The 23,541-nt window shown below is 35.4% G+C and overlaps 2 protein-coding genes across 3 annotated transcripts; both read left to right on the top strand.

Moving 5' to 3' along the window:
* The first annotated feature begins 3,717 nt into the window (after positions 1 to 3,717).
* On the top strand, positions 3,718 to 9,792 carry LOC110782073 (uncharacterized). Its single transcript, XM_021986145.2, has 9 exons — positions 3,718 to 3,896; positions 3,986 to 4,168; positions 6,970 to 7,099; positions 7,192 to 7,272; positions 7,408 to 7,607; positions 7,839 to 7,934; positions 8,012 to 8,105; positions 8,225 to 8,338; positions 9,216 to 9,792. Exons 1-9 carry the CDS (start codon positions 3,825 to 3,827, stop codon positions 9,317 to 9,319), a joined length of 1,074 nt encoding a protein of 357 aa, XP_021841837.2. The 5' UTR covers positions 3,718 to 3,824; the 3' UTR covers positions 9,320 to 9,792.
* Positions 9,793 to 16,066: 6,274 nt separating this feature from the next.
* Positions 16,067 to 21,008, top strand: LOC110782074 (serine/threonine-protein kinase D6PKL2). Of its 2 annotated transcripts, none has more exons than XM_021986146.2 (3): positions 16,067 to 16,331; positions 17,040 to 18,065; positions 19,944 to 21,008. In XM_021986146.2, exons 2-3 carry the CDS (start codon positions 17,179 to 17,181, stop codon positions 20,830 to 20,832), a joined length of 1,776 nt encoding a protein of 591 aa, XP_021841838.2. In that variant the 5' UTR covers positions 16,067 to 16,331; positions 17,040 to 17,178; the 3' UTR covers positions 20,833 to 21,008. The 2 variants fall into 2 exon arrangements, with proteins under 2 accessions (XP_021841838.2, XP_021841839.2); XM_021986147.2 differs by lacking the exon at positions 16,067 to 16,331 and adding an exon at positions 16,655 to 16,888.
* Positions 21,009 to 23,541: the final 2,533 nt, after the last annotated feature.

Below are 23,541 nucleotides of genomic sequence, written 5' to 3'. Positions count from 1 at the left end.
TTAGACGGAAATTATTGTGAATGAACACCAAGCCTTCATAAACATAAGATCAGATTCACATGATGGATAAAGTAACTCACAAAGGAGACCGTAATTAATGTCATGGTGGCTTGTGAATCTGGTCTATGTTTATGAAGGTTGTTGATTGCTCAGGAGATCTTCGAAAGAATTGTAAAAAAGAGATAGCAATCTGAAATATTAATTAATATTGAAATATGTGTTCACGACGTGTCCAAGACGTGTCCATCGTGTATCCGATCGTGTGTCTCGTGCCCTAATTTTTCAAAAAAAATCAGACACGTGATTTCGCGTGTCGGACACATATTTTCGAGTGTCCAAGGCGTGTCGGTGTGCAATACGTGTCGGACACGGGACACGGCAGCCCAATGGCGTGTCCGGGCTTCCCAGCATTTTATAGCCCAAATTTTGCGAGAAATGACCTTTTTTTTTTTTGTAAAATCATACCTTAATATAATTTCTTTGCGAAAGACAACCAAATGGAAGTTTCCGGCATTGACTGAGTTTTTTCGACCATTGACTTACACACGTGCAAGTCAATGGTTGGAAAAGCTCAGTCAATGCTGGAAACTTCCCTTAGGTTGTCTTTAACAGAAAAAAAAAAAAAAAAAAAAACAATAAGGTGTGATTTCACAAAAAAATTATATTAATGTCTTTTCTCACAAAATTTGGGTTATAAGAGGTCTTTTTACAAATTTGTCTTTATCTTCCTATATTTCCCTTTCCCTTCTGCCAAATGTCATCTCTGTCTTCTTCAAAACACTAATACTTTCACATCCAATTTTAATTGAGCTGGTTTCGGCAAAACTTTTGAAGCTTTTTCTCCTTTTTTTACATGATCAACTTTAAAAACTATGATAAATCCGTGCATTGCACAAACAACAAAGCTAGTTATTTTAGACTAAAATAAGTAACGCATATTCATACCAAAGGTATCTAAAATTTCAAAAGAGCCAAAACACATGTACAAAACTCATTTAAAAAATATATTGTATAAAATTATGGATATATTAGATTTTTTTAGGTAGACAGTCAATTTTTTAAATGTACTTCGTATAATTTTTTTTTTAAGGTAAGATGAAGGACCTTAGTCTTAAGAGGGGGATTATAGGGGAAATCCTCACTTCCAAAGAGCCTCTAGTGGGGTTTGATCCCATAATTTTGGGGTTATGAGGCTAAAGCTTTACCACTAGGTCAAGCCTTACTTGGTAGATGTACTCCATATATGGTACTTGTATAATACAATAATACATACAGATAGGGGTGTCAAATCGGGTCATCGGTTCGGGTTCATCGGTTCGGGTTGAAACCGGTTCATTTTGCTATCGGTCCGATGCTAATTCGTACGATGCGCTTCCGATTAAATTCCCCGTTCCAGAATTCATTTCCGATACGACCAATATTTAATATTTCCGATTCCGGAATTAATTTCCGTTTCGAACAAATATTTAATATTTCCGTTTCCGGAATTATTTTCCGATTCCGACAATATTTCCGATTCAGACAATATTTCCGTTTCCGTCAATATTTCCGATTCTGGCAATATTTCCATTTCCATTAATATTTTCCGATACGTACCATGTTTCCGTTTCCGGCAACATCTACGACTTGGATAATATTCATATTTCCGATACGATCCATATTTCCGTTTCCGGCAATATCATCGTTTCCAGAGTATTCATTTCTTGCTTGTGACGATCTTAGCTCCCACTGAAACCAAGATCCGTCGATTCCGAATATCCATAGATGGAGTATTTAATGACATTAAATACTTGATCCGTTTACGTACTATTTGTGTGACCCTACGGGTTCAGTCAAGAGTAAGCTGTGAATTAATATAATTAATTCCACTTGAACTGAAGCGGCCTCTAGCTAGGCATTCAGCTCACTTGATCTCACTGAATTATTAACTTGTCAATTAATACTGAACCGCATTTATTAGACTTAATATTAAATGCATAATTGGACCAAGGGCATTATTTCCTTCACATATCGGGTCGGGTTCATATCGGGTTGGTTCATATTTGGTAGGGTCATAAACGGGTTAAGTCGGGTTCATATCGGTTCAGGTTCATATCGGATCGGGTTCATAACGGGTCGGGTTCATGTCGGGTCGGTTTGTAGTCGGGTCGGGTCAATTCGGTTCGGTTTGTTCACGGGTTTATCCGGGGGTTCATATCGGGTCGGGTTCATGTTTAGTCAGATCAATTCGGATATAAATTACAAACAATGTCGAGTTATTACTAAAATCACATTTTTCAATACGTTTATACTATAATATCTACATTATTAAAGCAAAGTGACAGGTAAAAGAGGCCATATAATTTGATTACGTGATTTATAACTAATGTTATTTTCTTTTTTGACGAACAACTAATGTAGTAATGTTCACTATCCAATTAATTTCTTAAACTTAATTACGAAAAGTCAGTCAATGTCTCTTATTATGTCATGTAATATTTACCAATCAAATGATTCAAATGGAATCAAAATCATCTATGCCCTCCCCCACCATGCCAGAGTATTACGAAACATGTATTGATGAACTAAATACGTACTAATAACGTAGTAATTAATAATCGATAATGATGAATTAATACGTAATGATTTTGCAAAGTTTGTAAATACAAGTTTGTCATATATTCATATTGGTTTAAACAACAACGAGACTAACACGTTCATTAACGAAACGAGACAAACAAGTTCAATTGTTAATGAATTAAGTCGATTCAATTAAAATAGCATAGTTTTTCGATTAGTTCTTAGGTTACAAGCTTATAAGCTTATAAGGTATTGAATTAGATCATTTTAGTTTAATGATCGATTAGACGATTAGTCAGTTGAATACGAGTCAATAAAAGAGTGCACATTCAATTCTACAAGACTATAACTATACAATAATATACTCCGTAGCTATATTGGAAATTAATCTAATAAAGAACAATATGTTAAATGATAACATGTTTAGTTACTTAGTCGGTTGATAAACAACAGTTCGAATACTCGGTTGAACAACGCACATTGAATTAATCTTTGGTTTATAAAGGTTTAAGAAGTACAATTACTTACGAATTATATCATTTGATATCTTAGCATTTCGGCTCTGTTTGGTTTGACGTAAAATATTTCAAGTAAAAACTTATTTTTGAGGCGGGTTATGAACGGTTTGAATTAAACGGGGTGTAAACGGGTTACGGGTTGTAAACGGTTCGGGTTGTAAACGGTTCGGGTTGAAACAGTTCGGGTTGAAACAGTTCGGGTTGTGAACGGGTTTTCCCCGGGTTGAAACGGTTCGGGTTGAAATAAATCGGGTCATTAACGGTTTTCGGGTCCATTTGGTTCGGGTAGAAACGGTTTCGGGTTGACGCATGACGGTTTGTTATCGGGTATCGGGTCTTAATCGGTTTAATATTTTCGAGACGGTTCGGGTTCGGGTTGAATGTTATCGGTTCAGTTAGTTTTCGGGTTCCAAGTAACGGGTTATTAACGGTTCGGGTTCTTAACGAATCGGATTAACCCGGCGGGTTCAACTGTTCGGATTGAGATTTGACAGCTCTACGCCTCTACCTACAGATTTACGTGTACAGTACAAGTTTAATATTGGGGCTTCTTTGGCGACCGTGAAGTCACCGGGTCTTGTCCGAACCCCATAAAAGAAGTAGAAAAGGAGTGTGAACAATAATTTAAATAAGAAAAGAAAAAGGCAATTTGGGGTCCTAAAACCCTAAACCCTTAAACGCTGAAATTCTCAACTATTGTTCCTCACATTGGCGTCACAAAGCAGTGAAAACCTCAGAGAATCGACTATGCCAAAACTACCAGACCACCTCGAGCTCAAGCGCACTCGCGTCTCCTGCAAACTCGACGCTCCTAATGACGTAATCTCTCCTATTCTTCATTCAATTTCGTTGATTAATTTATTGTCTTTTCATTTGCTTGATTTTTTTTTTGTGAATTTTTATTTCAGACTGAATCAGTTCTATACTCTGGAGCATACGCTTCAATGGGCGTTGATAATTCGAGTTTGGAGAGCTTTTTCAAGGAATTCAATGTCGTAGTTAATCGTCTTAGTGAAGATGATATTGAATTTGATATGATTGGTATTGATGCTGCTTTGGCTAATGCTTTTCGTCGAATTCTAATCTCCGAGGTAAAATGAATTTGATGTTGGTTTGATGCATATTTCATCTGTTACATGCCAAAATTTATCTTTAAGACAAAGGAGAAACCTTGCAAGCTGTTGATTTTTTTTCTTATGGAGCTTACAAATTGTGAGCACTGAATCAATATTTTCTCATGAATGCTGAGGAATGATAGTGTGTTTAGGTCACAGTAAATGTGTGATGATGTTTTCAAAGTAGTATTTGGGAACAATGTAACATACTTTGAACCTTAGCGAGGTAATATGTAAATGATCATTCTTGGAAAATTGCTACATGGGACAACAAAGATTGCAATAAGCCACATAAGGTGCTGAGTTATTCAGTTATGAACATAATCTGTTTATGGATACGAATCTATGACATGCATATGCTTTATTTCACATTTCATTTTCCAATAAAAATCTCAAGTTTGACAACTTTTGTTCACTTGTTTCTCATTATGTGAATTTCCTTATAGCATTAACATAAAAGAATGTGGATCCTGTAAAAACAATTTGTAGGTTAAAACTCAAGATTTGATTGAAATCAGATAAAGACTATAAGGAACAGCTGGAACATTCAGAACTTGGAGAAACTTGATTCAGAGACTTTAGTTAGTTTGTTCATGAGTTAATTTGTTTGCCCCACTTGTTCTTGCTTTTGGTACTCTTTGGCTTCTACAAAGATGCTAATCATGTCAGGTATATTTCAAGCTGGATTTAGAAAGAAAAAAAACACACACACACAACAGTCAGTCAATTACCAGTTTCAACAATTAGTCTCAAGTGCAACATTAGAATGCTAAAAAGGTTTCAGCAATTTAAGCTAATAACTTCATATAAGAAGGTAAAGAAAAAATGATAGGGACAATGGAATTTCACGCCCGCACACAGGGTATGAATCTGGATAGCTGAATGATTTATTAAAATGATTACGATAAGTGAATGTGAAACACAATGCTCAGACTTGTACATGAAAAACAGAGCTTAATATTCAAACTCTATCCCCACTTCCACTAAGATTGCAAACTCATAAAAGTAAAATTAAACATAATTGTATATTTGTATATGTCTTGATACTCTTGAAACACAGGTTGACCTTTGACATTAGATAACATGGAACTTTCCAGCGCACAAAGGTACAGATAAAGTTGGAAGTTAGATTTAGGTTTAAAATATCTTATTAAAAATCCAAAAATTCGAGGAGATGTCTAGATCAACTCAAGTTCTACATCTTGCTATAAACATAATCTTTATGAAAAACAATATCGCCTTAAAAGAACTTCATTAAATCTCATATTCAATAATTGGCACTACTTTCTTCTGTAGGCATACTATAATACTATGAAACAGGCCTTATTAAACCCTAGAAATAAAAGATCTATATAGTAAGAAAGATTCTGACATAGAGAGGATAAGAACAGGTGGAAGTATTCAACAGCCACGTCTACATCAAAACCAACAGACGGAATAAACTAAAAAATGAACGGTACAGGACTATATTCTAAATTTGAATTTAAAGGTGGCCAATGTCAAAATTTCAAAGAAAATTTAATTTGTTTTTGAATTCAATTTTGATTCTCTTCTATCCATTTTGCTGTGTGGATTTTAAATTTAGTGAAGGGTAATGTGTTTTAGAAAGACACGGCCTTGAATTTGCGGAAATGTATATTCGTTAAGGTCGGGAATAATAGTCACGTTTACTATCATGGGACCTATGTATAAAGTTTTCACCTTTTCTAAAATAGTAATGGTTTGTGGTTGGATTCGAAGATGCTTAAACTTATTTTGGTTGGGAAATGGGATAGGTTGAGGATGGGCAGCCTTTTATAACAGTTATTTTCGTAAAATTGTGTTATTAACTTTATCATTATAGTTTAGTACGATGTTAGCTAGTTTGATGTTAGCTAGTTTACAAACCAAGGGAATAAGAGTGAGAACAATTTAGTCAGAATTGAACATGATAGAGCATAATCATTCTACATAGGAAAAGGATGTCTGTTAGTGACTAATTCAAATCAGACGAAGACGGAAGCTGCAATGGTTATGCAAACAAGTAAAGAAGTTGTCTAGCAGGGCTATTAAATGTCAGAGAGATGAGCTATGACGAGATTGTAGATGAAGATACATAAAAGTAAGACTAATTCTTTGACTCTGTATTGTTTGTATAGAATGTAAATTGATAGGATTCCCTGATAACTCTGGCATAATACACAAACTTAAACTCCTAGAAGATATAGGCCATATAGCACTATTATTTCTAAGTAGAAGCTTGCTGAACTAGAGAATAAGTTAAGTCTCGAGAATATGAATAGAATTTTCGACTCATTAAGGACAAGATGAATCTTCATTCCCTCTCTGTAAAGATTTATGTTATGAAAAGACCTGAAGTTTTACCAGAGATGATGTCATAAACTCATAATACTGGGTGGCCAAGAAGATGATACATGAGTACATTACATACCCTCTCGAGGAATCTACAGGAACAGCCAAATCTGCAAGTTCTAGGTGTTTAACTACACTAAGAATGCCAGAATGCCAGAAAGCCTCATATAGTCATATATTGATTTCACTCAATATCCTTCCCATGATTTGCAGGCTTGCAGCATCATATAATTCAGGATTCCTTCTGTTGTTTACCTCAAAGTTGAGGATAGGTGAGGATTGCATTATTATTCTATATGCAAGGATCAATTACTACTTGTCTTTGAATGGGGCTTAAGCATTGCTATGCATGGTCCAAGTTGGATACTCAATGACTAGGTGCTTCCTGTGTGAAAAAGTGATTTAGCTTTGAACTCTTGTTTCAGGTTCCCACAATGGCCTTTGAGAAGGTTTTTATAGCAAAAAACACATCAGTGGTTCAGGATGAGGTTCTTGCACACAGATTGGGGCTTATTCCCTTGAGAGTTGATCCAAGGATGTTTTCTTATAAGTCAGGTATGGTCTACTGGTGTTTAACGCCGATACATGAGTTCATGAGTTTACCATATAAGATTGTGCTTTGACATATTATTTTTACTTTTTATTAGAAAAGGATGAACCAAATGAGAAAAATACCATTGTTTTTGGACTTCATGCTCAGTGTAACCGAGGTGAACCACGGCGTTCAGGTATAACTTTACTTCATTCCCTTGGCATGTAAGGGGTTGGAGGATTAGTTTATAGTATTTGTACTAACTGTTCACCTCCATTGTTTCACTTGCTTATGGTGCGTTTAAATAATGATTGCTATCATTTTGTTGCAGTCAAGTCAGAAGAACTGAAGTGGCTGCCAAATGGGAGTATGTTCTTGTTGGAGATAGAAAATAAAGCGTCAAGTTCAACTACAGCACCCAGAACTTATACTAATTTTAAGTCTAGCCAGGAAATGCAACCTGAACTATCTGAAAATCCAATTCATCCTAAGCATCCTGATATCACTATTGCTAGAATTGGGCCAGGACAGGTAAATTTTATATGTTTCTCTTTTTACATATTTGTTTAATGTCTATTTTTATCATTGAGTACAGAAGCTTGATACTTAAAATTACTAGGGTTGTTTAATGATAGATGGAAGTTCTCTGATTGAGTGATTCACGTGCCTTGTATCTCTGGGCTTCTGTTTTTTCTTTTGTAAACTCCTTTGCGAAGTTTTGAAGTTAAATATCATCAAACGGCAATCTTGTCATCTGTCCAGGAAATCGAACTTGAAGCACATGCTGTCAAAGGTGTTGGCAAAGAACACGCAAAGTGGTCTCCAGTTGCCACTGCTTGGTACCGGATGCTTCCTGAGGTAAACAATGGCTACACCGCTACTTTGAGGGATTTTCCTATGTGAATATGCTGATATGTTTATTTTGTATTGTATAGGTTGTTCTCTTGCAAGATATTTGTGACGAGGAGGCAGAAAAGCTGGTTGAAAAATGTCCAGCTAATGTTTTTGACATAGAAGACACTCCAACTGGTATTGTGCACTTCATTTTACATTACTGCACATCAACTGTGATGATTTTTGCATTTTACTTCAAACTTTGAAAATACATCCCTTTGGTTGCTTCTTTATCAAAACTTGTGCCTGAACAGGTAAAAAAGCAACAGCCCCACGACCAAGGGCCTGCACCCTTTGCAGAGAATGCATTCGAGAGGAAGGATGGGACGAAAAGATTGCCCTGCGACGGAAGAAAGACCATTTTATATGTAAGTCTTGCTCATAAAATGTTATGTGCTTTGAAAATGTTGCTTCCTGTTATTTTTCTAATGCTTCTTCATTCAGTAACTTCCTTTGTGTACCGAAAAGTCTTGTACTCTACTCCGTATATAGTTGGAGCTGAAGGTTTCATCTTTGTGTCTTTTACTTCTCGGTGAAGTGTTTTCTGGGTCCTGTTTTAGTTTGAGAATATACGATATGAAAAGTTCAAAGTTCACATCCCGTGGGCAACTATATATTTTACTCTATTAAAGAATTGCATACTTGTCACTGTGGTAGGTTTCTTTACATTATATGTTGTCATATCTGTTGTGTGAATGTATTGGACCCTTTTACTTTAGGGGAGTGTTTGGTTTGGTGAAAACGTTTTCCTGAAAAATGATTTTCCCCTTTTCAATCATTTTACGTTGTTTGTTAATTGTTATGGCAAGGGTGTGAAACAATTTTCTAATAACTATCACAAGAGTGGAAAATATTTTCCATTTGAAATGAAGGGAAACCATTTTTCCTCCTCACCTCCCTCTTCTCTCTTCCCATAATCCTCACTTATCTATTCGCATTTTCCTCTTCTTTATGATTTTCTTGTAAAGAACCAAACAAAGGAAAACTAGTTTGGAATTGAGCTTCTTCTTGGAAAATGTTTTCCATGAAAAATCTTGCCACTAAAACATTTTCCGCCAAACCAAACAAAGTCTAGTGCCTCTGCGTGCAAGATGTTTTTCTCTTTTTATCCTTCTCAACGGATTCCTCAAATAGTTCTTGGTTTTGTATTCTGCACAAGTGCACGATGATGGAAATGCCTTGAAAAAGTTTGTATATTGGCATTATGGTTTGGAAATTATTAACCCTTGTTTGTTCTGTTCCCAGTCACTGTTGAATCAACCGGAGCATTGCCTCCTGAGGTGTTATTTACTGAAGCTGTGAAGATCTTAGAAGACAAGTGTGAGCGTATCATAACCGAACTGTCATAATATCACTTCTTGCATTCGTGAATCAGATAATTCGCTGCAAAACATATGATTATTAAGCCGGATCATTAACTTAACCCCATTGAGGAGTCTTCGAGGACAAATCCAACCCTAGAATCTCTCCTGAGTGTTTCAGAAAAGGCGAGAATTAGCTGGTGGAAAGGGGGTTATATGGTGGTTGTATAGTATTTCTCAGCCAAATTCGTTTCAATCATCAACCAAAAAGACAATTGGGGAGTTTCATGGCAAGTGTTTTGGGTTGATTTTGTGTGGCTTTGTTCTGGTCAAGACAAGATCTTGTTCTTTAGTCCTTACACATGTAAAATAGGAAGATTATTGATGTGAAACCAGTTAAGGACAACACTTGCATTTTTTTGGGAATTTCAATTTCAATTTCACCTGCATAATTCAGTTAAGATGTGTTGAAGCTCGTAAGTTAACCTTATTAAGAGTTCGTCTTTGTTTTACATTTAAAAGGCGTGTTCTTCCACGCACGTGCCTTTCATATGAAGCCATTTCAATTTTTGGCTAGGCGCTTTGCTCCTAAGGGCTTGACCCTTACCATAATGTATTGAAGTATTGTTTGCATTGTAGCACATGTAATTCTCATATGTTTGTTGTTTTTTTGCCAATTTTATTTACTATAAAATGGTTTCTGGAAATGACTTTCTGCAGTTGGTTGTTAGGTTTTGTGAGTATGTGACAAATGAGATCTCATTTATACTTGAAAATTGGTGACTAGATTCTTGTCCTCTTGATAGGACAAATCCTCAATAATCAAAACAATTAGTCTCCCAATCCCACATCTAGAGTCACTAGAGAGACTCAGATCTGCCAGGTAGGTAAGGCCTTGGTAAGGCATACTTTATCTTATACTCGGGTGCACCTAGAGGCTAAATCCGTTATTGTTAGTGAAGGAATTTTGGTAAAATGCCAGTTGATTTTTCAAAGATTGATCCCCTATTAAGATGCAAGAGTGCACTTGTGACCAAAATCATTAACAATGTTTGCAAATCCTTATTTTGGGGTCATTTCGACTTTGAGTTCTCGGCACAAAAACACCTTGAGAGGTCTGAAATACTTGAATCTTGAATAGGCCGGTATTTATTGCCTCCCCCCTTATAGATATCTCGGTCCTTTTCTATGCATAGGACCTGTTGGTAGTTGGATTTTTGCTGACTTTTTCACTGGCTTTTGGCTTTTTATGTGGTCAAATAACTAATGGCTTTTTACTTTGCTAAAAAGTCGGTTTTGACGCCAAAACTCAAAATATAGTAAGACCATGTGCATTCTTGACCTTCATTCAAGTATAAAATAATTTATCTCTCATCCTTCTCCTTCTTACTTAAATACTCTTCTTCCACAATCTTGACTCAAGGTCATTAATTTCTCTTACCTATTTTTTTTACTTTTACATATACCCATTTCAAATCCACCTTCAAACACAATTATTAGTTTTAACAAACAAATAAATATGAAATTAAATTAACATACTTATAAATATAGCTTATAACCTTAAACATACATATATAGCACAATGAAGTAAAATTGACACATAACTGGCTACTAAATTTTAATCAAGTTCCTCTGATCGAAAAAATTATCATGCAAAATTTTCTAAAAAAAAATAATATGCAAACCATGAAGTTGCATGGCAGCACCGCATTACTTCAATACACATTTGGAGCAGAGTGATGCGTCATCGGTACAGGAAGCAACAAAATAGGTAATGCGTACAAAATGATCTTCTATATCCATGCAAGTTGCACGTAAACTTGGCCACACATCCCATATTTATTAACTTGACATTGGGTCACATATCCGATTCGGGTCAAGTTAATAAAATTTTGACCCTTACACACTTTAAACATTGTAGTCATTTTGTCCTGTTAATTATCACTTGACCCAAATTACATGTCAAGGTTGTGTGTGCTCTAACAGTATTTTTTTTTACATAATTGTTTGTTGGCTTTTCATTTTGGTATTTAATTTTGTATGAAACAATTAGTAGTGACGGCTAACTTTACAAACAAATTTTTAGAAAATTACGGTCAAATAGCCAACAAAAAAAGCCTAAACAAAAATCAAACAACCCAAGTGGTTACAGTCAATATTAAACGGCCAATTGACAAACAGACCCATAGTGTTAAAGATGGATGTGGGCCGGGCCGACGCGACCCGGCACGAAAAAAGCCCTGCCCGATAAGAGCACGAAAAAAGCACGGCCCGACAAGAATACGTAGTCGTGGGCCGTGGGTCGGGCCTGAGCTTAATTTTTTGGAAAAAGCACGACACGATTCGACCCGACCCGACAAATCACGCTAAATTTAGTAGAAATTAGCCTTAGGCACGACGGGCCAGCCCGACACGAAAGCCCGTGGGCTTGTGCCATGTTTTAAACTTTTCGGCCCGATTCGGAACGAAACAACGTGGGCATGACGACATGGGTTCGTCCCGGTTTGGCCCGTGGGCTCGGCCCGAAGCCCGAGTCGGCCCACAGGCATCTTTACATAGTGTAAGCTTCTTATAGAGTCAACGGAGCCATAACCGGCAAGATGGCTCGTGATTCAGCCTCGCTGGAAATCATTCATGGTTGTATTGTGAATTACAGAGGGAGAGAGGGTGGTTAATTGATTGGTTATAGGTTGGGGGCATGTGATTAACTCATAAAACATATAGAGATAATAGTTGTAAAGGCTACTTTGCCTAAACCCTAATTAGAAGGCTTAATTAAAAAGTGTGGTCCAAAAGAAAGAAAAAGACCCAACTAAACAACTTTTTTCCTTAGGATTGTGTAATGTTACTTCATTTAAAGAATTAAAGTACAACTCCTTTGTCTACTTTGTTGTTGATAAGCATTTCAGATTGAGGATCAATGGGACCTTTGTGGTTCTGGCAACTTCCAACGCACCCCCCTCCACCCAATTGCCGATTCGCCGTGTTCTGTCGCTGATAGTGTAATTTAAACTAATAATTTTGATAACTGAATTCAATTGAGTTAGATTTACTATAGACGAGAGAACAAATTGAAAGGATATAAATATATGTTTGTAATTTCACATGTGTTTTGAGTAGAAATGACACGCATTTACTCGTTTCGTATGTATTTTTGCAGACGGGGAAATCATGAAAGAATTAATACAATTGAGTATAAGGTTTCAAACCCTCGTAGATCAATGTATCAAACTATCAATAACCAATGAGTAAAATCAATGTGACAATAGCAAGTGAGTCAAAACTCGATACTCTAAATAAAACTTTTACTCCGTATTTAACTAACTACATACGTAGTACTCCCTCCGTCTCGGAATACTCGCAACGGTTTGACTGAACACGCTTGCCAATGCACAACTTTGACCATCAATATCTTCAATTATATATTATAAAAAATTATAAAATATTAATATTTTGAAAATATATATTAAGATGAAGCCAACAATATATTATATGTTAACTCTTATTTTCATATAGTATAAATAAAATAGGGTTAAAGTGAATTATGTGAATAGTGCAAAAAGTCAAACCATTGCGAGTATTCCAGGACGGAGGGAGCTAGTACTTCGTAACATAGTAAATTATCAATAGTATAGAGCGTGCCACAACAAGTATCAATACCCTTACTTATTACCTTATTATATACAGAATAAAGCTTTGTTCTTTTCAACTAGTCTGATCTAAATTTTTCAATTTGTGATATGGGTTTATTGTTTTCTGTGAGTGTTTTTAACTTTTTTGAGCTGGTTTTTATTTTTTTTGATAATATCTAATAAGCAATGAGAATAATGGGAAGATAGTAGAGGCAAATGCCAACAAAAACTTTCCCTATTGTTTGTTGACATTGTTTAAAAATCCATGCACATGCAAATATGCAATGCATGTGGTGGTGCCTCGTATGATTAAAAACGAGGAGGCATAGGATTCTATTGTATGCCCATAATCTAATTTGTTTATAGAAAACAAAACACATAGATATTTAACATTATTATTTGGTAGAATTAACAAAGATTGTATAAACTTGTACTTCGTACTTAATATATAGGCGTAGGAGGGCACATGCCAAAGAAGTGGGTTTGGAATACCATGAAAACCTACATTCTTGTATGTGTATGGATATCCACGTGCTATGGGAAAATCAAAAAATTTCCCATCAACCAATTATGAGACAAATAATTTTGGACATGAAAAAAAATACGGATGATTTTTTTTTTTTTAATAATGTATAAGGTTTTATGGTTCTATTTGTCTTATTTTCACTTGTTTTAATAAGAGAAACACGTTACGATAATAGTATAAGCTTATGAACAAATCTGTTTAAATACTCTACAAGGGTTGATGTAGTTCAATTTACAAACAAAACCAACTTTAGATAAATTTCGTTAATTAATAATAAGTGAAAATCAAGTGAATGAAATAACGCATAATTATTGTGACATATGAAGTCACAAACATTTGCATGAGGGTTGGGGGCTGTGTATTTTGGTTCTCAATACTCCCGGATGAATGTAATATTTACGTTCTTGGGGTTATTTAATTTATTTTAGGGTATACAAAAATTTATTTGAAGTATATATGGCAGTTTTATGTACTTCGTGTAAGACTAGCTTCTTATCAAATATACTCGGTAAGAGTAGTTGAGTAATAAAATAGTTAAACATTATTATCAAATACAGAGTAGTTATACACATTAATTATTCTACACAATATAATAGTAATTCCTTTTTTTCTTTTTTTTAAGGGAATTAATAGTAATACCTTCTAACTAATTACTCTGTAGTTATATTTTTTTAATCAAATAGTTGCATTTTGTCATCATATACTTATATTTCTAATGCTAATATCAGTTGTCTTATGCATATAGCGGCTTCAAACGAGACCGACCCCAATACATGCCAAAATAACGCATCTAGGTTATACCATACATAAGTTACAACTAATTGTATATAAAAAAATTGCCGACTATTGTATCATGATTTAAGGACCGTCCTCTAATTGGAACCTAACCTTCACAATCACATACTAACCAATTATATACTTCCCTTGAATGGCAGCAAATTGGTCCACCTATCTAGCTAAGATCTAATTCTATAAATCCAAAATGAAATTTTGATTCTTTTTTTATGTTGTTGTTGTTTAAAGCAAATTCTTGCATCACGAATTGACGATTGACAAGAAAGGGATACTTTTTGTAATAAATGAAATAAAAAATTAGATTGTTTTTATTTGCAAATGTAGAAATCTTTCAAATCAATGACAAGATATACAAGTATTATAAATTCGATGTTAGTTAGAAATATTGATCACTGCCCTATAATTTTATGAAACCCATGTGGATTTGAGGATGGATTTAATGAGAGCTTAATGATGGATTTGTATTGTCACCTCTGGTAGAGTCGTTGTTCGGGACATTAAGTTTAACCTTATATTAAGGCGTAATTTTGTCATACATTTTTTTACTTATATTCAAGGAATTTTATTAATACTTTAAAAAGTTAGAAGAAAATTTAAGTTCCAAAATGCAAGGAACCAAGTTTTTTCATCACTCTCATAAACTTTTCCGTGATTCCTAAGAGCTTTTGGTTATCCACTTGTCATGTTGTGATCACCTTATTTTCACTTTATTTCAGAAAAAAAAAAAGTTTAAGTAAATTCAGATAAGGATATTTTTGGCAATTAAGAAGTACCATCTTAAATAGTTCCAACTTCGGAAATTACCATCTTATTTTTTTAAGGGAAACCATTCAAGATTTAGCTATTATTATTGATTGATAAACAGAAATCCGAGGCTACAATCTCATAAATAACTTCCAGACAAGTTCCTACCCACACTCTAGTAGAGAACTCTAATGGGCGAATGTGAGCCAAAACATGGGCTGCTTCATTTGCCTCTCTAAACACATGAGAAAACAGAACTACATGAAATAAATCAGCCAATTTATCTATTTCTCTAAGTATCATCCCAACATACGATCCATCAAAGGTTCGCTCCTTGAGCTTCTTGATAACCTCTAGACAGTCACTCTCAATAACAACCGAGGTAGCGTTGCATTGTATTTTTTTGAAAATTACCTCTTTTTTTTTTTTTTTTTTGATAATTAAAACTTACCACTTTAAGTTTACAAACTTTTTAAAAATCACCATCTAAATAAGATAAGTTATGGGAAATGAAGGCTATCCAAGTACAACTTATAACTAAAGTATGGTATAATAAATTCTGAAAAGTCCAATTAAATTCAGATAAGATAATTTCAGATAAGATAATTTTAGAAAATATAACTGAAAACCAAGTTAACAGAATGCAACCTAAAATGAAGTTGTAAATTAAACTTATTGTAGGCATTTTTTGTCATACAAAAACTTAAAACACAGAAAAACCTCTTAAATTTTATATATAATTGATACTTAAAAAAGTGATTTTTTCACACCAAAATGCAATTTTAATATATTCAATTTAAAAGCAGAAAAAATTTGTGATATACTCACATAAATATAAAAATGTTTCTAAATCGACAAAGTGTTGAATGGAGTAGTAAAATCAGTTTTCAAATACTTGTAGTCAAGCCGATCATCTGATAGAAGACCTACAATTTTTACTAAAAGATGGAAAACCAAACAATGGTTTTAAAAAGGTTTAAAAAATAAAGCAAAATAGACAGGTTGGAGGTCTTAGAGGCCCACATGTTGATTCAGACCCTTGAGTTTGGGACAAAATACATTGAAAATAATTGAACCAAAAAAGGCTTTTTTTACTTTACCTTTGACCTCCTCTCTTTCTCTTTCTCTTTCTCTTTCTCTTTCTCTTGAGTTGATGGTTGCCCACAAACACCAAACTCTCTCCCAACAACAATCAACAATTAACAACACCACCACCATTTCCTCCTCTTCCTTCCTCTCTTTCAAAGCCTTCTCACTCATTTTCTCTCTCTCTCCTCACATTCCTCTTTTATCTTTCTTTGCAAGTTAATTAACCCCCCTTTTCTGCCTCAAAAACCCTAAAGTTTTGATCTTTGCAATCTTGGTAAGCTTCTCTCTTTTGGGTTTTTTGTTTCCTTCCTGCAACTGGTCCTTCATTTTTCTGGGTTTTTGTTTTTTCATTGTTTTTTGGGGTTTTTTTAGGGTATTGGATCCATTTTTACAGTAAAGTTTTTGATCAATTAAAGTGGGTCTACTGTGATTGATGGGATCTATACATGCTTTTAGATTGACCCTTTTGTTTTCTTATGATTTTGATTTTTATTTCTCAATCAAGTTGCTCTTATCTGTTTGTTAATTGCCCTTTTATGATCACTTAGAGCCATTAATTGGGCCGGCATTTTTATACTGATTGATCAATTTATAAACCTCTTGGACAATTGCTAATGTACCTTTCTTTTGGGGGGAATGAACTCATTTTTGTTGTTGTTGAGATAACTAGGCTTGCAATTATTGTGATAATTTTCTGCTTTGATTTTGATGATTCCTTTGATTGTATTTTTTTTGTTGTTGTTTATGAGTTAATATTTTTTGATCTAGCTCTAATATACACTGAAGGGTGCTTTTAGTTTGCAAAAACTGTGGGAAATCGATAATTTAAGGGTGATCTTCTAATTTTATTGTTTCTTGTTAGTTTACTTGTGTATGTTTAGTATTTGCTGATTTAAGGATTTCTAGATGGGATAATTAGGATTTTAGTAACTTGTTGATCTACATATGATAGCACTGAACCTTTTTGGTTGAATTATTTCAGACATAGCCATTGATATTTAATGGAGTTGGAGGTGGAAGATTTTGGAGCCGCAACCGGTGGGATTAATGGATTGAAATTATTGGTTTTGTAATGGGTATGCTGAATTTTGTTCTTCTAACTTGTCTGTCATATAATCTCAATGGCATCCAAATTGAGTGCAAGAATTTCTCCGGATAGGTTGAGGAAAGCCTCTGGCTCTCAAGCTCTTGAAGGTAGTACTCGTAGGCCTTCGCCTACACCACTAAGTAATAAGCCAAGCAGAACAGAACCAGTTACCCCTAATAGGTTACCGCCATCTATGCAAAGTTTTTCATCAAAGCAAGTTGTGAGTGATGTTGTAGATGAGAAAAGGTCATTACACCCTAATCAAAAGGGGTCTAGCAATGGTTTAGCTGATAGGTTTGGTTCTAGTTTGTCTTTGGCTGATGCTAATCAAGTTCAAACAAACGGGACTAGAGGTTCATTAGAATGCGGTTTTGAGGATGAGAAGAAGACATCAGAGCAAGGAGTTGGATCGTCTTCTACTAAAGTTAGCGATGGCACGGGAAGTCTTGCAAAGAGTAGTGTGTACAGAGCTAGTACAAGCAGTGATGTGAGTGATGAAAGCACTTGTAGTAGTTTAAGTAGTATCAACAAACCGCACAAATCACAAGATATGAGATGGGAAGCCATACAGGCTGTCCGTGCACGAGATGGAGCATTGGGGTTAAACCACTTCAGGCTTCTGAAAAGGTTGGGATGTGGGGATATTGGAAGTGTCTATCTTTCGGAGTTAACTGGTACGAAATGTTACTTTGCAATGAAAGTTATGGATAAGGCGTCTCTTGCAAGCCGCAAGAAGCTGTTAAGGGCGCAGACAGAGAGGGAAATCTTGCAGTCTTTGGATCACCCCTTTCTGCCAACTCTTTATACTCACTTTGAGACTGAGAAGTTTTCATGTTTAGTTATGGAGTTCTGTCCAGGAGGTGATTTGCATACGCTCCGGCAAAGACAACCTGGAAAGTATTTTACTGAGCAAGCTGTAAAGTAAGATTTTTTTTCCTTCAATTATAATCTGCTTGTCATTTCTGCCTGATGGGTTCTCTTTCTGGAGATCACCTGAAGTATTATTTTATCTTATATATGTTGAATATTAATCTTATTTACCTTTCATGTGCATCTTCTCTTTGACTGAGAAGATTTTTGGGTGTCTATTGTAGTGTGAATACTCCATCTTTGCCACCAACACTCTCAATTAGGAAACTGGTACACGCCGTACACCTCAAGATGCATTGATGAATATTAGAGTATATGTTTGCTGAATAACTTTTATGCAATTGAAATTTTTAATTTGTTACACTTCTTGGTATCGGAGTAACAAGAACATATGTCTCTCAGAAATGCTGATCCAACCATCTTGTTTCTTGGGACCTACTAACGATCTAGCTCAGTTTATAAAAAAGTTCAAGACCAAACAGGGAGACAAGGGTCCTCCTGTGCCTCGGTGCACTAAATATAAAAAACATTGTTGTGAAAAAGACAGCGGTGTGCCTTAGTTTACCTTGGCTGATCAAAGTGCTTGACCCCAAACGCCTGAGTGCCAGGGTGCACCTTTTTATACACTGATCTAGCTCTCCAGAAATTATCAGGCATGGGTATCTGGTGATTGCTGAATATTCTTCCCTTCATGATTTTCTCGTCCTGTGTTGTATGGGTGGGTTTTAAAATCTATGGTTCTTTTTATCTTCCTTTGGTCAGTACTCATTAGGCTTTGCACTTCAAACCTCTATACTTAGCTTAAATAGAGCCAGTTCTGTTTAGACCCTGTGGGGCCTGTGGGCACTCCAATTATGTTGGGTGCGTAGCCTAATTCAGATGCTCATATTGTATTTGTTTGATCCGAATAGATGGGTATCAAAAAATTCATCATAACCAAGCTTTGCCTGAATTATAACATGAACTAGATTCCTAATTACTTAAAGAGGATCCATTTTTTGGGCAGTGCTTCTTGGGCAGCAATTGTTTCCTGATCTTAGCTGGGAACAGGGGCAAGATGCTTATTTATTACTCATCCAAACACTACTAATAGTACTAAATGTACGGTTTCTATAACGAGCCTGAGCTGAAGAAGAAGGGCTCAGGACGAAGTTTGTTGCTGTTAGTCATGGCTGCATCCCTTTTCACATGCCAAAATAGACTTGTTTTCTTATGCTGGAAATCCACCGCAATTGTAACTTCTGTTTGCTCCATTAGGCTAATCATTCATTTTTGTCAGATCTTAGATGATGTTGCAAATTGCAATGGATATGAACATATATAATCATTGATCAATGATGATAAATATTGCTTCGTTGAATATGCTGTCCTACTTTTTAAGAATTGTTAGATACTTGTGGTATGCAAATACCAGTATTATTTCCTGACTTTGTGAAGTACCAGAACAGTATAAATATATGTGTCATATACTCATATATATTAATATATATTCATATGAAGTACTCACCATACTCTTTCAGTCCTCCATTACTTGCAAATATAGGTAGGGGATTAGGGGTCCATGATATGCCGTCTAGCCTGTTGTGTTGCAGATGTAAGCGGCAAGACTGCTTTAAATTATGCTTGTTAAGCATCATACAATGTTGATGGTGCAGGAATCAATTTCTCTTGGTTGCAGTTCGCTGCCTGAATTTGATTGTGTAAACGTACCAGCCTGGATCGTCATTTTCTGTTACATCTATGATCTATTGCTTTGTTTTGAGTCACCATGCATATGATAAATTTGGGTGAAGTTATGAACTTGTTACAAAACTATGATCCTGTTTCTAAGCCTGATTTGTGACATTATGAGTATCTGTTTGGAATTGATTATATGTTTAGAAGTGAAAATATTCAACTTTTCTAAACTCCCTTTTGTTAACCATGCAGGTTTTACGTAGCAGAAGTCCTCCTATCAATGGAATACCTTCATATGCTTGGGATAATTTACCGCGACCTAAAACCAGAAAATGTCCTTGTGCGAGATGATGGTCATATTATGCTTTCCGACTTTGACCTCTCACTTCGGTGTGCCGTGAGCCCAACACTAGTCAAGTCAGCGGCCGTTGATAATGAAGGCTTAAAGAAGAGTTCGGGTGGTTATTGTGTTCAACCAGCCTGCATCGAGCCCTCTTGTATTCAGCCATCCTGTGTAGCTCCCACTTCTTGCTTCACTCCCCGTCTCTTTTCAAGCAAATCAAAAAAAGAAAAGAAGTCAAAACCGAAAAACGAACTAGGCAACCAAGTTAGCCCACTACCCGAGCTCGTTGCCGAACCCACAAGTGCCCGATCTATGTCGTTCGTGGGTACCCACGAGTATTTAGCACCGGAAATCATCAAAGGTGAGGGACATGGTAGCGCGGTTGATTGGTGGACATTCGGGATATTTCTGTACGAACTCTTGTTTGGGAAAACGCCATTCAAAGGGTCCGGAAACCGGGCTACACTCTTCAACGTTGTAGGGCAGCCTTTGCGGTTCCCGGAGACGCCAGCTGTCAGTTTTCAGGCAAGGGATCTAATCAGAGGCTTGTTAGTGAAGGAACCACAACATAGGTTGGCTTACAAGAGAGGTGCAACAGAGATTAAGCAACATCCTTTCTTTGAAGGTGTGAATTGGGCTTTGATCCGGTGTGCCAGCCCGCCGGAGATCCCGAGGCCTGTGGAGTTTGATAGAATTCGCACTCCACCTGCGTCGTCGAGTGAGAAAGCGGCTGCTACGAGTGTCGGTATGCCGGACCAGAAAGGGTCCGATAATTATTTGGAATTTGATTTCTTTTAAATTTATTTATTTTTAGCCCATGCATTGCTGTTTGTCTTTAAAATTTGAGGGGAAGATGTAGAGTTGGGAGATAAACACCACAGAACACAGGTATGAATGATGTCCAACAATATGAACTTTAGGGGTTGTGTTTATTTTTTTCATGTGGTTTATATATTGATCATATGTTTATTTGACGTTGGCATTGAAAGGGTTGTTGCATATTTAGAGTGACAGGAGTTCAATGTTCTTTCTGTTTCATTCAATGTTCTTAGTTGTTAGTTGTTATGTATTAGAAGATTACAAAAGCTCCTAATTGAACATGTGAACCGATCGATATACAACATTAGTTTGTCACGTAAACACTAGGGATAGCCTTGATTCAACAAAATGAGTTTCGTAAGAAAACTGGATAAAATGTCACTAAGTCGAAATAGATGGTTTTAGCCACCCAATTAGTCTCTCAGGGCCTCATGTTGTCATGAAAACCATTTGGGCCCGCTAACCCTCAGAATCCGAAAAAGTCACAATTGTCCTAATTCCTAAATAAGGTGTGTGATATCAATCGCTTGTTGGTTCAGTGGTGATTGGAGCTGAACTTGATAGGGAGAACCGTGTTCGATCCTATCAACAACGATTGGGATGAGACTGGAACCTATCTACCCAGAACTCGCCCTGAATCCAGATTAGCCCTAAGAGACTAAGGGTGAACCGTGCTAACAAAAAAAACAAAAAAACGGCGCGTGAAGGAACACAAGATTACATACCAATTTTAGAAATTTTCGGGACTCAATCAAGCAAATTTTCACAATTTAGGTGAATGTATCTAAGGGTCATATAAGATTGTTTGAACCATAAACATTCACTAGTTGTCACATAAAGGCGAAAAATGGACTTGATTCAACAAAAATTTTTTGTAAGAAAATAAGCTAAAACGTCATTTTTATTATAAACTTTATACCAGTTTTTAGCTGTTATTAGAGCTGACAATGAGTTAGGTTTATACCAGTTTTTAGCCGTTATTAGAGCTGACAATGAGTTGGGTTGGTCAGAATCAGGTCGACCTATTTATAATCCAGTTGAGATTTTTCCAATCCAGCTCGACATGTTTACTTAAACGGGTTGAAATTCTCAACCCAACCCGGCCTGATTACAAACGGGTTAACCTGATTATAAATGAGTTGACCTAAAGTTGACCCGTTTAAGTGTAAACGAACTTGAATTCATAAAAAAGGATAATTTTTCGAGGCAAATCTCATTGCAAAAAAACTAATACTCCAATATGTATAAAGAGAGAACAAAATTTGTGTTGTAAGAAAACAAGCTAAAATGTCATTTTTATCATACAATTTATACCAGTTGTTAGCAGTTAGTTGTCCGGTATTTAAAGATTAACAAATGCCCCTAATTGAACATGTGACCCGACACAACACTAAGGTACAACTTTCATGACTAGATTGTTATGATCTTTTCACGAGTAATTACAGTAGAAAACTATAAATTTTGTATTTTTGTGTAATTAAGTAACTTAACAAAATACTAAGGTTGTCTTTTCATTCTTAAAATTCCACCGACTTTTCCCATTACCATTCTGGAAGAACTTTCTCTACTCGGATCGGTACGTAGAAATGTAGATCATCCACTAGAGATATGCATTTTGTATTTATAGTGGAATAATCCAATTGATGAACCAATTTTATTTTATTTATCTAACTCTAGTGCAAATTGCAAATTGCAAATTAAAATTGCAAATTACCCACTAGGCCACTAGATAGACATATAATTTTCTAGTTTGATTTTGGCTTGATGCTTTACGTGCAACGTTGGACACAAGCTCGATCGGTATCAATGTCGTTATCTGTTTTCATCTACCAAACAATATTGTTAAAGAAATATTGATAATTTTCTGAAAAAGAAATGTTATCTTTGTCCCGTTGATTGTTCTATTTTTTTTTCTTGAAATGGTGAACAAAGATTGACACTTGGAATCTTTTATAATTATTGGCGACTCTTCTTTATAATAAAACTACATATACGAGTACGACATATGCAATCTTAACTTTAAGCAAGCTTGCTTGGTAGAGTTGGAGGTCACAAGTTCGGTCCACATCAACTGCATTTTGCTTGAGATTAAGGATTCCCTTACCATGCATGCATCCTCGTACTTTCAAGTATTGACCTGTGTAGATAGATAGACGACCTGAGCTAAGTGTTGTTTCAGTAAGACATTTTATTTTACCTATAAAAATATGTAAATATAACGTACTTATAATGTAGAAATTATTCTATATTATAATAAATAATTATATATGTCAATCATTCCTCATATAAACTTTTAAGAATCGCGAACACCATAGAACACCAAACTAGTCATAGAAGATGTACTAGTTTAATAATTGAAAAATGAAAGTTTAATAATTAAAAAATGAAGTGTAGAAAATATGAAATGTTAGCCTCCTTATAACATCACTAGTCAAATGGTCAATAGTTTGTTATAAGTCAATAATAGAGTCCAAAATAGAGTAATCCAAGTAATTATTGTCCTACGTAACGAGCTGAGGCTACGAGTATTCTATTTACGATGGCTAACTAATACGATTATACATTATCTAATTAATATGTTCTAATACAATAATTATGGAGTGTAATCGCGCTATATTTAATACTTCATCTGTTTGTTTAAAATACATATTATTTCTAATAATGGCTGGTTAAAGTTAAAAACTGATA

This window comes from Spinacia oleracea, chromosome 2, assembly GCF_020520425.1.
Source record: "Spinacia oleracea cultivar Varoflay chromosome 2, BTI_SOV_V1, whole genome shotgun sequence".
NCBI lineage: Eukaryota > Viridiplantae > Streptophyta > Magnoliopsida > Caryophyllales > Amaranthaceae > Spinacia > Spinacia oleracea.
Note: the sequence above shows the minus strand (reverse complement) of the source record. Positions and strands in the feature narration are given on the sequence as shown.